This window comes from Stegostoma tigrinum, chromosome 16 (genome assembly GCF_030684315.1).
Source record: "Stegostoma tigrinum isolate sSteTig4 chromosome 16, sSteTig4.hap1, whole genome shotgun sequence".
Lineage (NCBI taxonomy): Eukaryota > Metazoa > Chordata > Chondrichthyes > Orectolobiformes > Stegostomatidae > Stegostoma > Stegostoma tigrinum.
In genome coordinates, this window is record NC_081369.1 from 46218635 (window position 1) to 46241548 (window position 22914).

General features: G+C 42.7%; 1 protein-coding gene across 1 annotated transcript in view; it reads left to right on the top strand.

The window, feature by feature from the left end:
• Nucleotides 1–462: 462 nt before the first annotated feature.
• The window catches only part of plcg2 (phospholipase C, gamma 2), a 217168-nt gene continuing 194716 nt past the window's right edge, over nucleotides 463–22914 (top strand). The window contains exon 1 of the mRNA XM_048546852.2: nucleotides 463–693. Coding sequence (XP_048402809.1) covers nucleotides 498–693 — 196 coding nt within the window. The 5' untranslated portion in view covers nucleotides 463–497. The remainder of the gene's footprint in view (nucleotides 694–22914) is intronic.

Sequence of the window (22914 nt, forward strand, 5' to 3'; positions counted from 1 at the left end):
AAGCTGACGTTTTGGGCTGGGTGTTCATGTCTGCGCCAGATGGCGCTGTGTAAATGAAACTGACACATCTGACTCCCTTCAATTTGTAACTAACGTACCTTTGGACAACTTCACAGTTTTGAATAGATCACATCAACGGCGTTTCCGGACCAAGTTTTTTTTTCAAAGAAAATTTAGCCAACTTCCTCATGCAGCCAAATTGCGGAACATGCAAGATGTTTGTTTTGTAGACATGAAAAACTTCTGGCCCTGTTCGTGTGCTCGAAGTGATCCTAAAAAAAAAGCCATTGTAGCGTTTCTTGGTCCCTGCAAAAGGTTCCAGATGAGGGGATTTGCTTGAAAGTATTCAGCGCAGCGCTCTGCCGTGCGTCTGTGTGTGCTTTAGCGACGACGAAGCTGGACGCCGATCCAGTTTCCTTTCATCGGTCTGAGTTGTTACAAAACTAAAAAGAGTCCGGGGGTTAGGGGGAGGGTGGGAGGGAAGGAGAGCGGCGAAGATGTCCTGGAATAAAGACGGTTTGGATTCTATGTCGGAGCCGGAGAAAAGTCAGCTGAAAAGGACCTTGGAGTTGGGTGCTGTGATGACAGTCTTCAGCCTGAAGAAGTCTCAACCCGAGAGGAGAACACTGCAGGTGATCATGGAAACTCAACAACTGTCCTGGAACAGGACGGCAGACAAGATCGAGGGAGTCCGTGAGTATCTATTCTCTCTGATGCAGGCTTCAGTCTGGCTGTACTGAGTGCTGCGGTACTCCTGCTGAGCTAACCATTTTCGGGCCAGTTTTTGAAAGGCTTTGAAGCACTGATTATCATTCTGCGCTGTGAATTAATTTCAGAAAGGTAAACTGCAAATAAGCCATCAAATCCTTGCCATTTAGTCAGCATTCTTAAATTTGCTTCTTTCTTAAAACGTTCCTTTCATTGAGACAGATTAAGGGAAGCATTTCCAGAGCAACCCACTTCAGAGAAGTTATGTTAACATAGAACATAACGGCACAGTACAGGCCCTTCGGCCCTCGATGTTGTGCCAACCTGTCATACCGATCTCAAGCCCATCTAAACTACACAATTCCATGTACGTCCATATGCTTATCCAATGACGACTTAAATGTACCTAAAGTTGGCGAATCTACTACCGTTGCAGGCAAAGCGTTCCATTCCCTTACTACTCTTTGAGTAAAGAAACTACCTCTGACATCTGTCCTATATCATTCATCCCTCAATTTAAAGCTATGCCCCCTCGTGCTCGCCGTCACCATCCTAGGAAAAAGGCTCTCCCTATCCACCCTATCTAACCCTCTGATTATTTTATATGTTTCAATTAAGTCACCTCTCAACCTTCTTCTCTCTAACGAAAACAGCCACAAGTCCCTCAGCCTTTCCTCGTAAGGCCTTCCCTCCATACCAGGCAACATCCTAGTAAATCTCCTCTGCACCTTTTCCAAAGCTTCCACATCCTTCTTATAATGCGGTGACCAGAACTGTACACAATACTCCAAGTGCGGCCGCACCAGAGTTTTGTACAGCTTCACCATAACCTCTTGGTTCCGGAACTCGATCCCTCTATTTATAAAAGCTAAAACACTGTATGCCTTCTTAACAGCCCTGTCAACCTGAGTGGCAACTTTCAAGGATCTGTGTACATGGACACCGAGATCTGTCTGCTCATCTACACTACCAAGAATCTTACCATTAGCCCAGTACTCTGCCTTCCGGTTACTCCTACCAAAGTGCATCACCTCACACTTGTCTGCATTAAACTCCATTTGCCACCTCTCAGCCCAGCTCTGCAGCTTATCTATGTCTCTCTGCAACCTACAGCATCCTTCGTCTCTATCAACCGGTTTACTCTCGTCTACCTGTTTGGCCACCTTCTCAAAGAACTCAAGAAGGTTTGTGAGGCACGACCTTCCCTTCACAAAACCATGCTGACTATCCCTAATCAATTTATTCTTTTCGAGAGGATTATAAATCCTATCCCTTATAACCTTTTCCAACACTTTACCAACAACTGAGGTAAGGCTCACTGGTCTATAATTACCAGGGTTGTCTCTACTCCCCTGCTTGAACAGGGGAACCACATTTGCTATCCTCCAGTCGTCTGGCACTGTTCCTGTAGACAATGACGGGTTAAAGATCAATGCCAAAGGCTCGGCAATCTCCTCCCTGGCTTCCCAGAGGATCCGTGGATAAATCCCATCTGGTTCAGGGGACTTATCTATCTTCACCTTCTGAAGGATTTCTAATACCTCTTCGTTGTGAACCTCAATCCCACCTAGTCTAGTAGCCTGTATCTCAGTATTCTCCTCAACAACATTGTCGATTTCTAGAGTGAATACTGTTGAAAAATATTCATTTAGCGCTTCCCCTATCTCATTTGACTCCACACACAACTTACCACTACTATCCTTGATTGGCTCTAATCTTACTTTCGTCATTCTTTTATTCCTTATATACCTATAGAAAGCCTTAGGGTTTACCCTGATCCTATCCGCCAACTTCTCATGTCTCCTCCTGGCTCTTCTGAGCTCTCTCTTTAGGAAACCAGGAAATAGCTTGCGCCCACTCTCCAAATTTGGGCAACATAACTCAGGCTGGCATTTCAACGCAGCACATAGGGGCTGTCTGGCTGTTTATTTGAGGCGGCAGCCAAGCCCTTGCTTCAAAATCTCATCCAAAAGCTGGTTTTAAAATTCTGTAATCAGATATGGTATCCACTTTCAAGAGAGACATGATGGCAAGGACTCATCTACCAAGTGAGTGAAAATGATTCCATGATACTATTTCAAAAAAGAGCAGCATCACCAAAACATATTACCCCGTCATTACCACGCCATTTGTGGGATCTTGCTGTGTACAATTTGGTTGCTGCCTTTCCTACATTATGATAATGATGAGAGAGTTAATGGAGGGCTTTGAGATAAAGAGGTTCATGACCTGAGATTATTTCCCCTCTTATTCCACATTAACACTGTGGAGACTCCCAAGTGCCCTTAAAACTAGCAGGGAAGCTGTCTCAGAGATAATAGGAACTGCGGATGCTGGAGAATCCAAGATAACAAGGTATAGAGCTGGATGAACACAGCAGGCCAAGCAGCATCAGAGCAGCAGGAAGGCTGATGTTTCGGGCCTAGACCCTTCATCAGAAAAGGGGGAGGGGAAGGGGGTTCTGAAATAAATAGGTCCAGAGGGGGAGGCAGATTGAAGACGTATGGAGGAGACGATAGGTGGAGTGTAGATACTCAAGTTAAAGAAGTGGATATGGAGCCAATAAAGGTGAGTGTAAGTGGGGAGGTAGGGAGTAAATAGGTCAGTCCAGGGAGGACAGAGAGGTCAAGGGGGCGGGGCAAGGTTATTGGAAATTGGGAGGAAATTGGGGGGGCGACTTGAGGTGAGAGGAGGGGACGAGTTGGGCTGGTTTTGGGATGCAGTAGGGGGAGGGGAGATTTTGAAGCTTGATAACATTGGGCTGCAGGGTTCCCAAGCGGAATATGCGTTGCTGTTCCTGCAACCTTCAGGTGGCATTGTTGTGGCACTGCAGGAAGCCCAGGATGGACATGTCTTCTGAGGAATGGGAGGGGGAGTTGAAATGGTTTGCAACTGGGGTTGGGGGTTGGTGTCTGGCCTCAGCGATGTAGAGGTCAGTGCGCCATACTACAACTTTACGATCCTTGAAAAACGAGGACATCTGAGATATACAGGAGTGGAATGCCTCATCCTGGGAGCAGATGCGACGGAGGCAAAGGAATTGGGAATAGGGGTTGGCATTTTTTCAGTAAGTTGGGTGGGAGTATGAATTAGCTCCTGAGATGCTGCTTGGCCTGCAGTGTTCATCCAGCTCCACACTTTGTTATCTTGGATTCCCCAGCATCTGCAGTTCCTGACGAATTAGCTAGTGTTTTTCATTGACTACTTGTTTATAGGAGCAGTTTCTTTCTGCATGAGTATCAAGCTTTCACAAAGGTGTGCAGGTTAGGTGGATTGGCCATTGAGAAATGCAGGGACAGGGTACTGGGGTGGCTCTGGATGAAATGCTCTTCGGAAGGCTAGTGTGGACTCGATGGGCTGAAAGGCCTGCTTTCACACTGTAGGGATGCTATTGATTCTATGAACTGCGGAGTCGGGAGCTAGAATTTTCAAACCAGGAATCGCCAATGCCTGTTTATCCGCACCTGAAGGGCTTCTGGGGCGGGGGTGGCGTGAGGAGTGGAGAAATAAAATGGAGCTGGGCATTTTAAACCACCCCTCGATCCTGCATCCCCAGTGGTTCAGTAAGGCAATCAGTTTTCTCATTCTTTTCCCGTAGTTTACTTCTTGTTTAAACCCAGGAAAGCAGTAAATAAATAATTTTGTGAATAATTACGGACAAAAATAAAATGAACTATTTCGAGGCTATCAGTTTAAAATAGATCTGAATGACAGAAATTAAGAGTCTAGTTTACATAATAAATTGGGATACTAACACACACACACACACACATATGTAAATAAAAGTGTGAGAATATGAACTTTAAACAAAATGATGGGACTGCTAGGTCCCTTGCCTGCAGCTCCTGTGCTGTGTGCGTGAAGTTTAGGTCACTTTATGCGTGCGGGATGTGTTTCCATTTGGTTAAACACATGCACGGGGTTTCTAACCAGGAAGCTGGAGTCACTGCAGTGTCTGTGGGAGATGATAAATTCCTGGAATGCATGTTCTGGGAGGATTTCAACTGTCATATCCCTCTTCAGAAATGGGCAGAAAGATAAATTCAGCAACCACAGACCAGTCAGCCTAATATTGATGACAGGGAAATATTTGAATACATTGGCTGGGATTTTATGTGAGCAACTTGAACTACTGGGATGGGGACTGTAAGGTGGGGGTTGTTGGGGAGAGGAGCATCAGTACTGAGTTGGGCAAAGGGATACCCACTCTTAAGCATTCGTTCATGGGAGTAATTGACATCTCTGCTAGGCTTCCTGCATCTGCTCTTCCTGCCCCTAACCTCATCACTGGATGTTTTCTGATGCTTGCAGGTTGATATAGATGCTTCTGCCCAATTTTCTTGCCTCTCCCCCCAGTATTATGTCCACTAACCCCAACCCTATCACACTTGTGTTAAATTCTGTTCAGTGGCATGAATGTTACAGTCAGCAGTAGAGCAACAGCACTCAGTGCTGACTTTGAAGGAAGTTGCCTGTAAAGATCTGGTAGTCCTTGTGCTTCTGACTTCCTGTATTCTGATGATATTTTGAATTTGATGCTATGTCCAGAGATTTCCAGGCATGCACCAACAGTGATGTCAACAAGTAGGGTAAACAGCCAGTTATATTGAAGTAATCTGACAGACAGCAGGGCAGCAAGTTAAAATCACTAAATCACATGTCAAGGCCTGAGAGGGGGTACACAGAAGATTCATCTGGATGGTACCAGGGATGAAAGACTTCAGTTACGTGGAAAGACTAGAGAACCAACAGTTATTTTCCTTTATGCGTGATGTTATTATGAATACACAAAATGAAAGGGTGATGGAAGAAAGGTTACTGTTAACTTTCAAAATGGAATTCTTGAAATGGAAACATTTGCCAGACTCCTGTGGAGAGAGAGGCTCTGACTGATACTGATCTATCATTCAGTCATGTGAAGTGTTGAATTAAGCCTCACAACCAGCACCTGTTTTTCACCAAGCCTGTTACATTGTATTTCAGTTCAAGGAGTTAATGATGAATAAATTTGGCAGATAACATCAAACTGGGCTTTACAAGATGGAGAGCATGCCATGCATTGTCCTGCATAAAGTCTATTGCTCTAAGACAACACGTTCTTTCATGCAACTAATGAAACAGTTATTGGAGGTTAGATATGGGCACTTATCCAGGCTTCTAAGCATACTTTGATTGGAGATAGACATGTAGCTACTACTGAAACTCTGCACCTTTAGCTAGTGGAGTTTTCATTTGACAGGTCTTGTACTGGGGTGATTAATGGGTGATAGTACATTGACATATTCTGTGATCTGGTGTATTCTAGTATTATTGCCATCCAGAAAGAGGTTGAGTTGAAAGAAAATATTAATTTTTATTTGCACATTGATCTATGTTTTGTCCTCTGGATATTCCAAAGTGCTTTGCAGGCGATTAATTGTTTTTGAAGTATAGTCCATAATTGTGCAGAAAAAAACATATCTGACGACTTGCGAACAGGAAGCATGAAGGATTTTATCAGTTAATCTGCTTTGGTTGAGGGATAAATGCAAGCCACAAAAATAGGAGGACTTCCCAGATCATTTTTACACAGTTGCATATGATCTTTTATATCCACCCTAGCAGTCAGATTGGCCTTCGGTTTACTTATGTCCTGATCTTGTCGTCTGACAGTGCAGCATTTGTTCTCAGTATGGCATTGATGCCAGAATGGAGCTAGTGCTCAAATCCTGAAATAGGCCTTAAATCCATGGCCTTTGATCAGAGGCACAAGGACTTTTGCTTGATTCAAGCTAACGTTTTCACCTGTATAAAATTGAAGTCCATTTCCATTACACCTTGATCATATTTGCTGCAACAATTCGCATTTACTTATTCTGATGCACTTAAGAAGATTTGAGAATGTTATAACCATTAAGTAGGGCCTAACAAATTTTGTACTATACAACTTTCTGAATGAATGAACAGATCATTCTAAACACAATGTGAAATAGTAAGATGGATAGCATATTTTGGTAAATATAGTGGAAAATGTCGCCGTGGATTTTGATTCACATACTGCTGTGGAATTATATATTGCATGAGCTTTCTCCATTTTGTTGCAGTATAATGCCAAACTTGTTATAGTAGTACCCAAATTCCAAGAAAATCCAAGTCCCTTTAGGTTTAAAAAATATTACATTACAAAATAATGCTACAAGTTTCATGATTTTGACTCTGGGTACTTTGTCTAGTACGTTATGGACATGATTTTAAAATTACACAAACAACCTTAGGGATAGAAAACACGCTTGATTGAATTCAAAATGTGCTAATAATTATTTGCTCTCCTGTATGTTCAGTAGAATTACACTATAGCATCCACAATGTCATAGGCAATCCTTTGCAAAAATAACTTTCTGTTTCTTAGTTTGAAAGTTATGATTTCATAGAAACATAGAAGTTAGGAGCAGGAGGAGGAGGCCATTCAGCCCTTTGAGCCAGCTTTGCCATTCATCACAATCATGGCTGATCGTCCAATTCAGTAGCCTAATCCTGCTTTCTCCCATCAACTTTGATGCCATTCATTCCAAGTGCTATACCTAGTCAATGTTTTGGCATCAACTACTTCCTGAGGTAATGAATTCCACAGGCTCCCCACTCTATGGGTGAAGAGCTGTTTCCTCACCTCCATCCTAAATGGTCTACCCCAAATACTCACACTTTGACCCCGGTTCTGGGCACACCCACTATCAGGAACACCTTCCCTGCATCTACCCTGTCCAGTCCTATTAGAATTTTATAAGTCTCTACGAGATGCTCCCTCATTTGTCATTCTGAACTCCAGCAAAAATAATCCTGACCTAGTCAATCTCTCCTCATACATCAGACCCACCATCCCTGGAATCAGCCTGGTAAACCTTTGTTGCACTCCCTCATAAGCAAGAGCATTCTTTCTCAGCAAAGGAGACAAAACCTCGTACAATATTCTAGGTGAGGTCTCACCAAGGCCCTGTAAAACTGCAACAACACATCCCTGCTTCTGTACTCAAAACCTCTTGCAATTTCCCACTTCTTCCTTTCACCCTTTACTACATGCACATTGCTTTTAATTTGAGGGAAGACAGGCAACAGAACATATGCCTGCAAGTTACTTCCTGCTTGTCCACATATTGAGTGGATGGTTTGTTTCTTTCTGGAGGTGCATTTGCTTTTGTTCAGCACCTCACTGTTAATATTTGCTGAGAAGCCAGTCCTTCAGGGATCAACTTGAGGAATGGCAGACGTTATCCATGGGTCCAAAGACATCACACCAATGTTAGGTTTCACTATCCTAAAAACCGCTGTTAAAATATCTTAGCAAGGCATCCTATGTACGGTTTCAAGCAGCAGCTCTCTGATATGTACAGTTCATTGTTTAATGCATATAAGTATTATACGTTTATGAGTGAATCGTTGCTATCCAATCTCTTACCCATCATTATCAATAGGTTTGAGATTTTTAAGTGTTCAACAAATTAATGCATGGGTGAAGCAAGAATTGAGAATTCTCTGACTGAAACATGGGATAGGTTCTTCTAGGGATCTGATTGATGTGGGCTATGGAGAATCAGATGAGAATTCTTGTGAGGCCCATCTTGAAGTTGGGAGCATCTTGCTCCATTTTTTATGGTTTTGACTAGCAGTGAGGTGAGTTTCATGCTCGGCTGCGGTGAGTTGCCAATTAACAGGTGTGTTAATCGTTTGTTAAATGCTTTATTCATGCCCCAACTCATCTTGTTGATATTTAGCTTCCCATATTAACAAGTACACCAGCCAAGCTTTGTCAAGAATCCTCGACATGGAAATCAGTGCGGGTACTTAGAACATAGAACAGTAGAGCACAGTACAGGCCCTTTGGCCCACGATGTTGTGCCGACCTGTTATCCTACTAAGAGCAATCTAAACTGCATACCCTACATTTTAATCGAACATAGAATGTTAGTCTATTATAAAGGATGTATAAATAGAACATTTAGAAATACATAACATTATCAAGCAGAGGCAGCGGCTTCACAAGAAGGAAATCATGTCTGACAAATTTATTGGAATTCTTTGAGGAGGTATCAAGCAAGACATAAATGACGAAACGTCAAGAAGCGGATGTTATATATTTGAGTTTTCAGTCTTCGAAACTTTGGCTCACTGCTTATTCCAAAGGACCTCCATGCTGCTTAGGGCCAATCAACATTGCAGGAGACAATCCATGGGCATCAACCGCATGGATCCCTTGTCCACATTCGGTGGCACTGGCATTTCTGATATCTCATTACACTTGCAGGCTGCTCAGGAAGCATAGACATGCCTTGCAGGGCTCACAGCAAGGCGTACACATGATGCTGCAGCAGAGGCACTTAGTACTTCTGGGCAAAGACCCAGCTCATTGATTGGACCAGGCTTACTGCTTCTTGCTTGCTCACTTAGCACCTACTGCTTGCTCACAGTATCCATGCCTTGCTGTCCCTGTTAGTGCAGTCACATGATCAGGCAGTTTGCTTTGCTGGTCACCAGTCCTCAGTTAAGGGGTTGTACATTTTTGCTGTACATGTTACATCAATTTTGTATGTGCACCGTGGACCATCAGTTTACGTGATGAACTCACTGCATGTGCAGCAAGCAAGCAGCCATGTGACAACATCTTGGAGGTGTAATTCTCCCTATGATCCATGGAGATACCAATCAGTCAGGGGTCCCAGCATAGTAAGTTAGGGACAGCCTCCCAAACTAGTCCAGGGAATTGGCAATGGTCATTTGTCCAGTCAGAGTGCCCTCATTCCGGGAGTCATTGTCTTTGCACTCCAGGGAGAGGGCCCCAGTTAGTCCTGTTGTTCCTTTGTGGCCAGTCAGGGCAGAGGGCTGGGGAGGTATACAGGAACCAATCAGGGGACTGGGCACTTCTCATCCAGGGCTGACTGGTTAGGTTGCTGAAGGCCAAGGTCAGTCCTTCACAGCCATCCACATGAATGGGAGGTAAGAGGGGTGTGGGAAGGAGTTTGTGATAGTGGTGGTGGGGAAAAGGGTCAATCCTTTCAGAAGGAAACTTGATGATTTATTCTTCGGGATTGGATGCTGCATGCTGGAGGAAAGGGAGATGACAGTTGTGAAGTGGGCGCAACAGTATTTAGAAGGAGGGGAAACAGTGAAGAGTGCATTGGATGGAGGTCCTGAGGCACGGTTCATTCATGGTCGCAAGATCCTGAGCTTCAAGGGGGTGACAGTGTATTATCACACCTGATATAGTCACCTTATTTGCCAGGATAAGGTGTGCAGGATCATGTTCATGGATTCAGTGCGGACTCAGGAAGGAGTGAAGCCAGTGCAGTTCAGTATATACACCATGGGGATGTTAATAGGTAGGTAATAATGCACATCCTCAAAGTTACGGCAAGAAATCTCATTAAGCCTCAGCAGGAATTCCTACAAAATACTCGATGCAACTCACACCTAGCTATAAAAATGTAAAATTCAGCCAATGGTTTCAGAACACCCAATTTCTGACTGATTTCTGATTTTGTTTCTGTGATTAAAGAGTCTCACTGTGGCAATTGATTCATACGTTTTCATTCATGGTGTATAATGTTAGACTGGTTCATCCTTTTAATCAAGAATATATTATGCCTGGTCGAACCAATCAAAATAAGTGTGTCATTGATGATGGAACAAAAACTGCTGGGACATTGATTTTGGTATTTACGCCATGTGAAGAAATATTATTATATAACTTTAGTTACAGCAGTGTCATATTTCAAGGAAGTTTCAGGTGATCAATAAAATGATTATCAAATAAAATACGATAGCTACCCACATAAGGAGAAATGAGGTCATGTGAAATTCATATTTCTTTGGGTGTCTCTGTGAAATTATCTAATAATCACTCCTGATTAGTACCTAGGAACACTTTACAGCATTAAATGTGTCAAATAACTGCAAGATGTTACTGTGACAATATGTATTTTCATAAATCAATTTAATGACAAGATCAAGAAGTTATGGAAAGTTTTGAAATCATTGAAAATAACAAAACAACAATGAAACATCATTACTTAACCTTATGGGGTTAAATTGGGTTTTAGCACAATATACATTATAGTGGAAAGGCAAACACATGACTTCAGTACTAAATTGACAACATGCAAAATAAGATGTCATTTCCCCTAGCCATGGCTTAAAACCAATTTCAATCACGAGGGTCCTGATCAACACTAATAAAACATACTGAAGTTTTGGTAACTTTCCTTGGTAAATCCTTTAGGCCTAGATTTTCACTGCAGTATCCCCATTGTGGTGAAAACAGTGAACATCAATGAAAATCAGGCACACCATCCTTGACATAGCACCTACAATTTTCATCGCGTTGAGAATGAATAGAATAGAATTCCTACAGTGTGGAAACAGGCCCTTTGACACAACAAGTCCACATGGACCCTTGGAGCATTGCACCCTGACCCATCCCCCTATAACCCACTGAATCCACACACTCCTGAAAACTACAGGCAATTTAGCATGGCCAATTGACCTAGTGTGCATATCTTTGGTCACTGGGAGGAAACTAAAGCAAACTCATGCAGACATGGGGAGAATGTGCCAGCTCCATACAGACAGTCACTTGAGGGAGGAAATGAACCCAGGTCACTAGCACTGTAAGGCAGCAGTACAAGCCAATGAGCTACCATGCCACCCCTACTGGGATAGACTGTGTTTTGTACATGCACCTTTTACAGAGTCAGCTGTCCATAGAAATCTGTAGCTGACTCCTCTTTGATTTTGGTGATCTGGGTGCCAGAAATATAGTGTGTACAGATGGTACCGAGGAGAAGTGGCGCTGAACTTTATAGATTAATTCAGATAGTTGGTATATCCTTTGGAGTTGTAGAGTTTTTTTTGGCATTGCTAAACATAACTAGTAATGTGCATGAAAAATGTATTAATTCTTAGAATTATGAAGCTCATTTAAACTGTCAAAAATAAGAGTCAAAAGTGACAAAATTAAATGTAGAGAGGAACTGTGAAGAGCAAGTGTCAAAGAGATCTGTCAAGGTTTTGAGCATTTTAAACTCCCACCCTTTAACTCTGTGAAAAGCATGTCTGGATTATTAAACCACTGCCTGCTATTTCACATATGCTTAGGGTTACCATGAGTGGATTAGTGCTACAAGAGTAATTTTATGCATGCCTGTTATTAAGGTGGCTTCTATCTCACCGTTTGGTTGGCGACTTTTGAAATGAAACTATGATTTTTGTTTAAGGGATTATGCACTTGACTGAAACGTGTGCTGTTATAAGGCATTATCTAGTTAAAGGAATGTCAAAGAACAAAGAATAAAGAAAATTACAGCACAGGAACAGGCCCTTCGGTCCTCCAAGCCTGCGCCGATCCAGATCCTCTATCTAAACCTGTCGCCAATCTTTGAAGGATCCGTGTCCCTCTGCTCCCTGCCCATTCATGTATCTCTCTAGATACATCTTAAATGACGCTGTCATGCCTGCCACTACCACCTCTGCTGGCAATGTGTTCCAGGCTCCCACCACCCTCTGCATAAAGAACCTTCCACACAATCTCCCGTAAACATTCCCCTCTCACCTTGAAATCGTGACCCCTAGCAATTGAGTCTCCCACTTTGGGAAAAAAGCTTCTCGGCATCCACCCTGTCCATACCTCTCATGATTTTGAAGACCTCAATCAGGTCGCCCTTCAACCTCTGTCTTTCTAATGTAAATAATCCTAATCTACTCAACCTCTCTTCATAGCTAGCACCCTCCATACCAGGCAACATACTGCTGAGCCTCCTCTGCACCCTCTCCAAAGCATCCACATCGTTTTGGTAATGTGGCAACTAGAACTGTACGCAGTGTTTCAAATGTGGCTGAACCAAAGTCTTATACAATTGCACCATGACCTGCCAACTCCTGTACTCAATACCCTGTCTGATGAATGAAAGCATGCTGTATGTCTTGACCACTGTATCGACCTGCGTCGCCACCTTCAGGGTACAATGTACCCGAACACCCAGATCTCTCTGTGCATCAATTTTTCCCAGGCCTTTTCCATTTACCGTATAGTTCAGTCTGAATTAGATCTTCCAAAATGCATCACCTCATATTTGCCTGGATTGAACTCCATCTGCCATTTCTCCTCCCAACTCTCCAGTCTATCCATATTCTGCTGCATTCTCCGACAGTCCCCTTCACAATCTGCTACTCCACCAATCTTAGTGTCATCTGCAAACTTGCTAATCAGACCATCTATACCTTCCTCCAGATCATTTATCTATATCACAAACAACAGTGGTCCCAGCACGGATCCCTGTAGAACACCACTGATCACAGTTCTCCATTTTGAGAAACTCCCTTGCACTACGACTCTCTGTCTCCTGTTGCTTGGTCAGTTCTCTATCTATCTAGCTAGTGCACCCTGGACCCCATGCAATTTCATTTTCTCCATCAGCTTACCATGGGGAGCCTTATCAAATGCCTTACTGAAGTCCATGTATATGACATCCTCAGCCCTTCCCTCATCTAACAACTTTGCCTCTTCCTCAAAGAATTCTATCAATTTGCTAAGACATCACCTTCCCTCCACAAAACCATGCTGCCTATCACTCATAAGACCATTTTCTTCCAAATGTAAATAGATCCTGTCCCTCAGTAAATTCTCCAGCAGCTTCCCCACCACTGACGTCAGGCTCACCGGTCTAGAATTACCAGTATTATCCTTGCTACCCTTCTTCAACAAGGGGACAACATTAGCAATTCTCCGATCCACCACAACCTCACCCATGTTTGGGTCTTCAAAAAGCATTTGATAAGATGCCACGCATTAGGCTGCATCATAAGGTGAGACCCCATGGTGTTGGAAGTAGGTTATTAGTATGGATACAGAATTAAGTAGCTTATAGAAAACAGCGAGTTTGGACAAAGGAACATTTTCAGGATTGACTGGAGTGCCACAGGGATCAGTGCTGATACAGACAAATGACTTGTCTGAGGAAAGTGAATGTACTGTCGCCAAGTTTGTGGTTGGCTCAAAAAGGGGGTAAGTAAGTGATGAGGATGACGTAAAGAGTCTGCGGAATGATATAGACAGTTTAGGCAAGAGGTCAAAACTTGACAGATAAAATTTAATATATGAAAATGTGAGATTATGCACTTTGGCCAGAAGAACAGAGGAGGTGAATATAATTTTACATGCCGAAGGACTGCAGGAAGTTGTACATCAGAGGGATTTGAGAGTTCTCATCCCTTAATCACAAGAAGCTGTCGTACAGGAATAGGGAAAGCAGGAACAGGGAAAGCCATTGAAATGTTGGTCTTGATTTAAAAGGATTACAAAAGTAGGGTGGCTTTGTTAAAACGATACGAAGCACAAGACAAACCATTACTGTGAACAATTGGGTCTGTTATTTGAGGACAGATATTTTGGAAGGTATTGGAGAAAGGTATTGTTGACAGTCCAGATAAGGTTCACTAGACTGTTACCAGGTGTGAAGGGACAGCCTTAGGAGGAGAGGTTGATTAGATCAGGACTGTACTCATGCTGAATTTTGAAGGATGAGAAGTCACCTTATTGAAACATTGAAGATTCTTCGGGGATTTGACAGGGTCAGAATGGAAAGGTTGTCCAGAGGACATAATTGCAGAATAAGAGATTGCACATTTAAGTCACTGATGAGGAGGAATTTCTTCTCTCAGGGAGTCATGAACCTATGGAGTTTGTTACCACAGATGGTTGTCCAGTCTCGGTCATTAAAGTATATTCAAGGCTGAGAGAGACAGATTTTTAATCAGTAGTGGATTCAAGGGTTATAGGGAAAAGGCAGGATAGTGGAGGTACATTTTATCAAATCAGCCGTGATCTCATTGACTGATGACTCAGATTCGATGGATCAAATGGCCTTCTTTTTCCCCTTTGACTTATTAGACAGCATACTACCACTCTGAAGGGTTGCTGGACCTGCAACATTAACTCTGTTTTCTCTCCAAAAGATACTATCAAACCTGCTAAGTTTCTCCAGCATTTACTGCTTTTACTTCAGATTTCCAATATCCGCAGCACTTTATTTTGTTATGCTACCACTTGATGCTTTGAAATCTGAACTGAGGAAATAAGGTAATCAAGAGATAAATTATATGAAGCTGTTGATCACAACTAAGTTTCAAAGAAAACACAGTATACAGCTGATGAACACAGCAGGCCAAGCAGCGTCAGTGGAGCAGGAAGGCTGACGTTTCGGGTTGAGATCCTTCTTCAGGAAAAAAAGTTTCAAAAAGACATGGGAACGGCCAGATTTAATGTCTGCACCCAGTGAACAAGAGAAATCTGGCACAAAGAATGGTTGCTTACTGCCATCACTATTAATAATAGTCATTTGCAATGGGTATTAATTCGCTTTGACTCATCTGCCTTGAAGTGGCATTTACAAATGAGTCAGATGTTAGAAGAAATAACCAACAGTGTACAGTTTTGTATACTACTCTATCAGAAGGATGTGAATGCATTGGAGATAGTGCAGAAGAAATTTACAAAATGGTTTCAGGGTTGAGCCACTTCGGTTATGTGGAAAAATTGCAGAAATTAGGATTGCTTTTCTTGGAAAGGAAAAAGCTAAGAGGAGATATCAAGAAGGGTCTGGACAGAGTTGATAGTGAGAAACTGTTTGCACTCAGAAAGAGATTGAGAACCACAGGGTGCAGTTTTAAATTGTTTTGCAAAGGAAGCAAATGTCAAATAAGATTTTTTTCCTCAGACAGCAAGCAGTTAGGGGAATAGGCTGCACTGCTTGGAGGTGTGCTGAAGACAGGTTCAATGAGGCATTCATGGGGACAATGGATGATTATTTAAAATTGACATAAGGTGCAGGGTTATGGAGAAAAAGGAGAAAATTGGCATTCGTTAAAGTGTTAAAAGAACCAATGCAAATAGAATGAGCCAAATAGCTTCCTTTTGCACCCTGACTATTCTTGAACATGCCAAGCAATGAATTTCAATGACAACTTTAAAAAATACAGCTTACCCATTGGCAGTTTATGGTTCCTACACTCCAAACAGACTTTGCCAACCTTTCTGTTTTCCTGGATTCAGTACAGGCACAAGCTGCCCTGAAGAGGGGAAAACCCCGACACAATGGCATTCTGGTGAAGGGCTTTTCCTAATTTAATATGAATAAAAAATTCTGTCTCACTTATGTTAAAAGGCATCAAAGGGTCTAGGCCCGAAACATCAGCCTTTGTGTTCCTAAGATGCTGCTTGGCCTGCTGTGTTCATCCAGCTTCACACTTTGTCATCTTGGATTCTCCAGCATCTGCAGTTCCCATTATCTCTTTTCACTATTCCTCCTGCTTTAACAGTCCACTCACAGAGTTATACAACACAGAAACAGACCCTTTGGTTGAACTTAACCATGCCGACTAAGTTTCCCAAACTAAACTAGTCCCAGTGATAATGGGAACTGCAGATGCTGGAGAATCCAAGAAAACAAAATGTGAGGCTGGATGAACACAGCAGGCCAGGCAGCATCTCAGGAGCACAAAAGCTGACGTTTCGGGCCTAGACCCTTCATCAGAGAGGGGGATGGGGTGAGGGTTCTGGAATAAATAGGGAGAGAGGGGGAGGCGGATGGACGATGGAGAGAAAAGAAGATAGGTGGAGAGGAGAGTATAGGTGGGGAGGTAGGGAGGGGATAGGTCAGTCCAGGGAAGACGGACAGGTCAAGGAGGTGGGATGAGGTTAGTAGGTAGAAGATGGAGGTGCGGCTTGGGGTGGGAGGAAGGGATGGGTGAGAGGAAGAACAGTTTAGGGAGGCAGAGACAGGCTGGACTGGTTTTGGGATGCAGTGGGTGGAGGGGAAGAGCTGGGCTGGTTGTGTGGTGCAGTGGGGGGACGGGACGAACTGGGCTGGTTTTAGGATGCGGTGGGGGAAGGGGAGATTTTGAAGCTGGCATCGATACCATCTTTGCAGAACACCTCCGCTCGGTTCGCAATAAACAACTGCACCTCCCAGTCGCGAACCATTTCCATTCCCCCTCCCATTCTTTAGATGACATGTCCATCATGGGCCTCCTGCAGTGCCACAATGATGCCACCCGAAGGTTGCAGGAACAGCAACTCATATTCCGCTTGGGAACCCTGCAGCCCAATGGTATCAACGTGGACTTCACAAGCTTCAAAATCTCCCCTTCCCCCATGTCAGCTTTTGTGCTCCTGAGATGCTGCTGGACCTGCTGTGTTCATCCAGCCTCACATTTTGTTAAACTAGTCTCACTTGCCTGCATTTGGCTCATATCCCTGTAAACCTTTGCTGTTCATGTATCTGCGCAAAAGCCTTTTAAATGTTGTAACTGTACTTGCATCCACCATTTCCTCTGGCAATTCATTCCACATATGAACCACCCTCCGTGTGAAAAAGTTGTCCCTCGGATGCCTTTTAAATCTTTCCCCTCTCACCTTAAGAATATACTCCCTAGTTTTGAAATCCCCCACCATAGGAGAAAGACCTTTCCTACTCACCTTATCTATGCCCTTCATGATTTAAAACCTCTATAAGGTCACCCCTTAACCTCCTATCCTCAGTTGGAAAATACTCCCAGTCTATCTAGCATCTCCTTATAACTCAAACTCTCCAGCCCTAGCAACATCCTTATAAAGCAATTCTGAACCTTCTCCAATTTCACAATATCCTTCCTATAAGTGGGCGACCAGAACTGTTGACAGTAAATCCAAAAGTGGCTTTACCAATATCCTGTACAACCTCAACATGATATTCCAACTCCTATCCTCGGTGGTCTAAGAAATGAAGGCAAATGTGCCAAATTCCTTTCTAACCACTGAGTGACACAACCTTTGGAGAACTATGTATCTGAACCCCTCGGGTTCTGTTCGACAACACTACTCGGGGCCCTACCATTAACTGTATACATCCTGCCCTTGTTCACTTTAACAAAATGCGGTGGCTGAACGATGATCGCGTCCTCTGGCTATTCAATGAACAATCACAGCTGGTGACTGTTCCACATACTGCACATCTGCTGACCTCTCATTTGACCTTGACGGCAGAGTCTTGAAAACCCTATGGAGAAACCTTGTCCATTATTTAGGCAAATTTCAATTCCCAAAACTATCATCCCACACGTTAATGAGCACAGAATAATTTTAGAAAGAAATTTAAAGCTGTTTTGTTTTAAATTAGCAGCCATGTCGTAGTAGTTCTCTAGAGGGCAGAGCATGTCTTCTGGGAATATGAATGCGGTGGTCAATAATTTATGGGTGTGATACTTTGAAGGGTGTAATAATCTACATGCCCAAATTCCTAACATTTGCACTTAATATGCAGAGCTCTGCATTGAATTGAACTAATTTATTCATAAAATCTATCTCACAAGTGCATTGCCCAACCTTTGGAAACCAGATTATTATTGTTCAGATGCAGCATTTCATCCGTGTTTGAACTGTCCAGGTTTACAGAAATGAGACCAGGACTGAGAGATGATGAGGAGATTTGAAGCAAATGATGTGAACCTTTGAAGAAGAACTGAAGAGTTTCTTTGTGTGACATAGTGCCAGATTTCCAAATAAAGGAAGCGCAAATACATACACAGGCAAGGTCAACAAGTTTTACCCAATAGTTAAGGACAACACAGATATAATTTCCAGAGGAATGCTGTGTTTTTGATCTCGGGGCTGATTCCAATTAGCACTCAGCAGCCATAAATTGGTTTGGCCTATTCAGTTTCAGAGTGAAGACAATTCAAGCCAGCTGCATAGTTATTATAATTATGACCTTGAGCTGGGTCTGTAACCATGGAAAGATTATGGGGAAAACAAGCATTTTCTTTCTGGAATTTTCAATAACTGCTCAAAGACACCGTCTGAGAAAAGGTCAGAGTCCTTCACTGTGCATACATGATTATTACACATCGCATAACTATCAGTTGTTAGCTTTTTGATTGAAAATTCCATTCCTCAATGTCCTTTGTTGTCTAACTTGCTGTCAGTGTTACTGCTGCTTTTTGTCTTACATGTTGTCTGCTTTACAGAAAAATTTACATAGTGATTGGTAGCATGCATAACCCAAACCCATTTGCTGAAAATCTGGAATTCTGTTGTTCACTGGTAGCTTGTAATTTTAATTGAGAATGTCAGCAAATTTGAAATAGCAGAAGCAGAGGTTGTAGGGCTGTTTGCTTCAGTCTATTAATACAATATTCACTCGTCTCCTGGGAGCTGGATTTGAAGACAGCTTCAGACTAATTTGATCACTGTCTCTTTTCGCTGTCAGCAACCAATGAAAATCTGAACTTATTTCTTAATGAGCATGCATTTGCAATAAGGAAAAAGAAAAGGAAATTACTATGGATATTCAAAATACTGGAGAGATCTGGCTGTGAAGGGAGAAACACAATTATCATGTCATTGAACTTACATCAGAGATGGAAAAAGTTAAAAATTTATCAAGATTTTAAGCAAATAGAGACATGAAAGTGGGGAGAGGAGGAAGGGACAAAGAGAAGGTCTGAACTATTGTAAGTTTAGGAGGGATTAAATGACAAGTGTGATGATGATGTGAGATGGAAGTGGAACAAGAAACTTAAAGTGGGTCCAGAGGTGGTATAAATGGCAGAAAATGATGAACAGCATCCCAGTTCCTAATTCAACATGAATTGCAGTAAAACGGTAATGCCATTCCAAGATTACAAGGATGGCTGCTACTGCTCTGAGATTTTGCTTAGACTGTGCAGAAGGATTTGCCATTTTGTTAATGATTGTGCGTCTTCTTCCTAAATGTTAACATTAATAGAAAATAGCTGCAAAAAGCATTTCCTTTGGTCCCTGTTTGATCAGATGACCTAGTGTGGCTCTGAGTAGAGAACCTTTATCAGCAGACTTAAGTTCCTATTCTGACAACTTGCCCCATCCATTTCAGTTCAATGTGAGATTGTCATGGCCTCTATCATTGGCATGTCTGGGTTTTAAAAAATGCACATACTTGTTTTTTTTTGCACATTATTCATAAGATCATTCTAAGATAGCATTGATGACACTATTCTCAGTCCTTGATATAGCACTCATTAAGTTTCCTATCAGTACGGTGGAGAAGTGAGCATAGAAACCTTACCCAAAAACCATTGAGTTTAGTGTCAGATTTCATACCACGATTCTTGAAAACTTGAGCAAGTGTACTTCACAGAATCCCTATAATGTGGAAGCAGGCCATTTGGCCCATTGAGTGTGCACTGACCCTCCGAAGAGCATCTCACCCAGACGCAGCCCCCACCCTATCCCCATAACCCTGCATTTTCCACGACTAATCCACCTAGCCTGCACATCCCTGTACATTAAGGGCAATTTAGCATGGCCAATACACTTAATCAGCACATCTTTGGACAATGAGAGGAAACCACAGCACTTGGAGGAAACCTATGCAGCAAACTCCACATAGGCAGTCACCCAAGGATGGAATTGATCCCAGGCCCCTCCCTCTGTTAGACAGCAATGCTAACCACTGAGCCACTATGCCAAACTCCTTCATTAGAATCAGACTTTTGATCCTTTCACTTATAAGAGCAACTACTGGGAGAAAACAGTGAGAAAGAGAGAGAGAGAGCCAGAAAGAGAGGGTAGTTGAGCCAATAATCTGCAACAGTTCCTACTGTTTGACAACCAATGCTCTTGCTGTGGGAAAATCTGTAAAGTTCAGAAGTGCAAATCCCTAGCCAACATTTCTATTTCGGTTAAACCCAGCCATCCATAAGGAAGAATTATCCTCGATACAAGGAATCACTGAGTATAGTACTCAGTGTATAAATTGTGCTATCCTTAAATTTACTATTACAGACAAATATTCCATTCTTCAGTATGATTCGATGCATTAGTAACATATTAAAATATATTTTTAATGTAATGAGTGCATGTAAAATCAATGGAGATAATAAATTGAGGACAATCAAGGAATGCATTGCTAAAATCAAGATTGAGGAATTGAGCAATGGGGTTAAATCCTTCAATTTCTACAACTTGAGGGTGTCAAGCAGAGTTTATACAGCTATAATGAAAGATGAAGTCATTTTAAATAGCAAGACTGTGTTTCCTAAGCAGCATGAGTGGGATTTTCCAGAAATAAAACTAAAACCTAAATTAGATTTCTTAATAATGCTGAGGGGAAAACCTGTATGCATCTTAAACCATAATTTCTTCAACTTGCCCTATTTATTTACTGAGAAATTTCATTAAAATCTGTATAAAACACCGGATTGGCCTCAGTCGATTGAAGTGTTACATCCAGTCCAGAGGACCTCACTTTCGGAAGGATGTGAAAGCATTATAAAGGCTGCAGAAAGTCATGAGAATAGTTTCAGAGATAATGGGAACTGCAGATGCTGGAGAATCCAAGATAACAAAGTGTGAAGCTGGATGAACACAGCAGGCCAAGCAGCATCTCAGGATCATAAAAACTGACGTTTCGGGCCTTTCTAGGCCCGAAATGTAAGAATAGTTTCAGAGTTGAGGAATTTCAGTTATGTGGATAAATTGAAGATGCTGGGCCTATTCAACTTGGAGAATATAAGGGTGAGAGAGGACTTGAGAGACATTTAAAATCCTGAAGGGTTTGGACAGAGTACATAGGGAGAAATTGTTCCCATAGATGGAAGGATTGAGAACCAAAAGCCACTGATTTAAGATGATTGGCCAAAACACAATAGCAACAGGAGGAAGATCCTTCCTGTGCAGTGAGTGGTTAGGATCAGGAATAGTCTGCCTTGACGTTCTAATGGAGACAAATTCAATCACAGCTTTCAAAAGAAAATGGACAATTGTCTGAAAAGAAAACAGTACAGGGCAATAGGGAGTGAGACTAGGAAAGTTGCTGTTTCAGATGGCTGACACATACAGAACAGGCCATATTGCTTCCTTCTTTGTGGTAACCATTCTATGATTTTATGAATTATTAATTTGAAATATTATTTTATTGTTAAGGTATAAAACAGACCCTAAAACAACCGTGATAATAAAATGTGAGGCTGGATGAACACAGCAGGCCCAGCAGCATGTCAGGAGCACAAAAGCTGACGGTTTGGACCTAGACCCTTCATCAAGGGTCTAGGCCCAAAACATCAGCTTTTGTGCTCCTGAGATGCTGCTGGGCCTGCTGTGTTCATCCAGCCTCACATTTTATTATCTTGGATTCTCCAGCATCTGCAGTTCCCATTATCCCTAAAACAACCGTGATTCATTCTTAATGTACCCCGAAAGTAAGATTAGGCCCAATCAAGGATAGTAGTGGTAAGTTGGGTGTGGAGTCAGATGAGATGGGGAAGCGCTAAATGAATATTTTTCAACAGTATTCACTCTAGAAAATGACAATGTTTCGAGGATAATACTGAGATACAGGCTACTAGACTAGGTGGGATTCAGGTTCACAAGGAAGAGGTATTAGAAATCCTACAGAGGGTGAAGATAAATAAGTCCCCTGGGCCGATTGGGATTTATCCTAGGATCCTCTGGGAAGCCAGGGAGGAGATTGCCGAGCCTTTGGCATTGGTCTTTAACTTGTCATTGTCTACAGGAATAGTGCCAGACGACTGGAGGATAGCAAATGTGGTTCCCCTGTTCAAGAAGGGGAGTAGAGACAACTCTGGCGGGAGTAACTATGACTCTCTTAAGGGGGAGTAACTATGACTCTGACTCTCTTAATGAGATCGCATAGTTGCCCACTATGACGTTTTGACGTATTTTTGGCGCATAGTGTGTGTCGTGCCTCCCCGTTGGCCCCGCCGGTAAGCCCAGCAGCCCTGGCTGCTGGGTGACCAAATGACCAGAAAAAGTACGAGACGGCTGTGGTCTATACAGACCAATCCTCAAAAAACCAGTATGATTTTTCCAGTGTCACTGGAGCAGTCCGGCTGGGGAGCGTCCCGGATAAACAACCCCCCCACAGCCTCGTCCACAACCGCGAGCTGTGATAAGTCATTAGGTTGTACATGTTTAAAATCCGCAACAAGGTCCGTCTCGGTCCAGACCGAGACAGCGACCTTGAGACGTTACCTCCTGCCTTACATGGAGCTGAGACCAGTTACCCCTCCCAGGGGGCTGGCTCACCCTGTAACGGATGACATAGATAACGTTGTAGAAGGCACCGTTAGGGCAGCCCACCCTACGGTTGAGATAAGCATAACCACCCAAACCTTCTACAACAAAAGTGATCAAGACACGAAGCA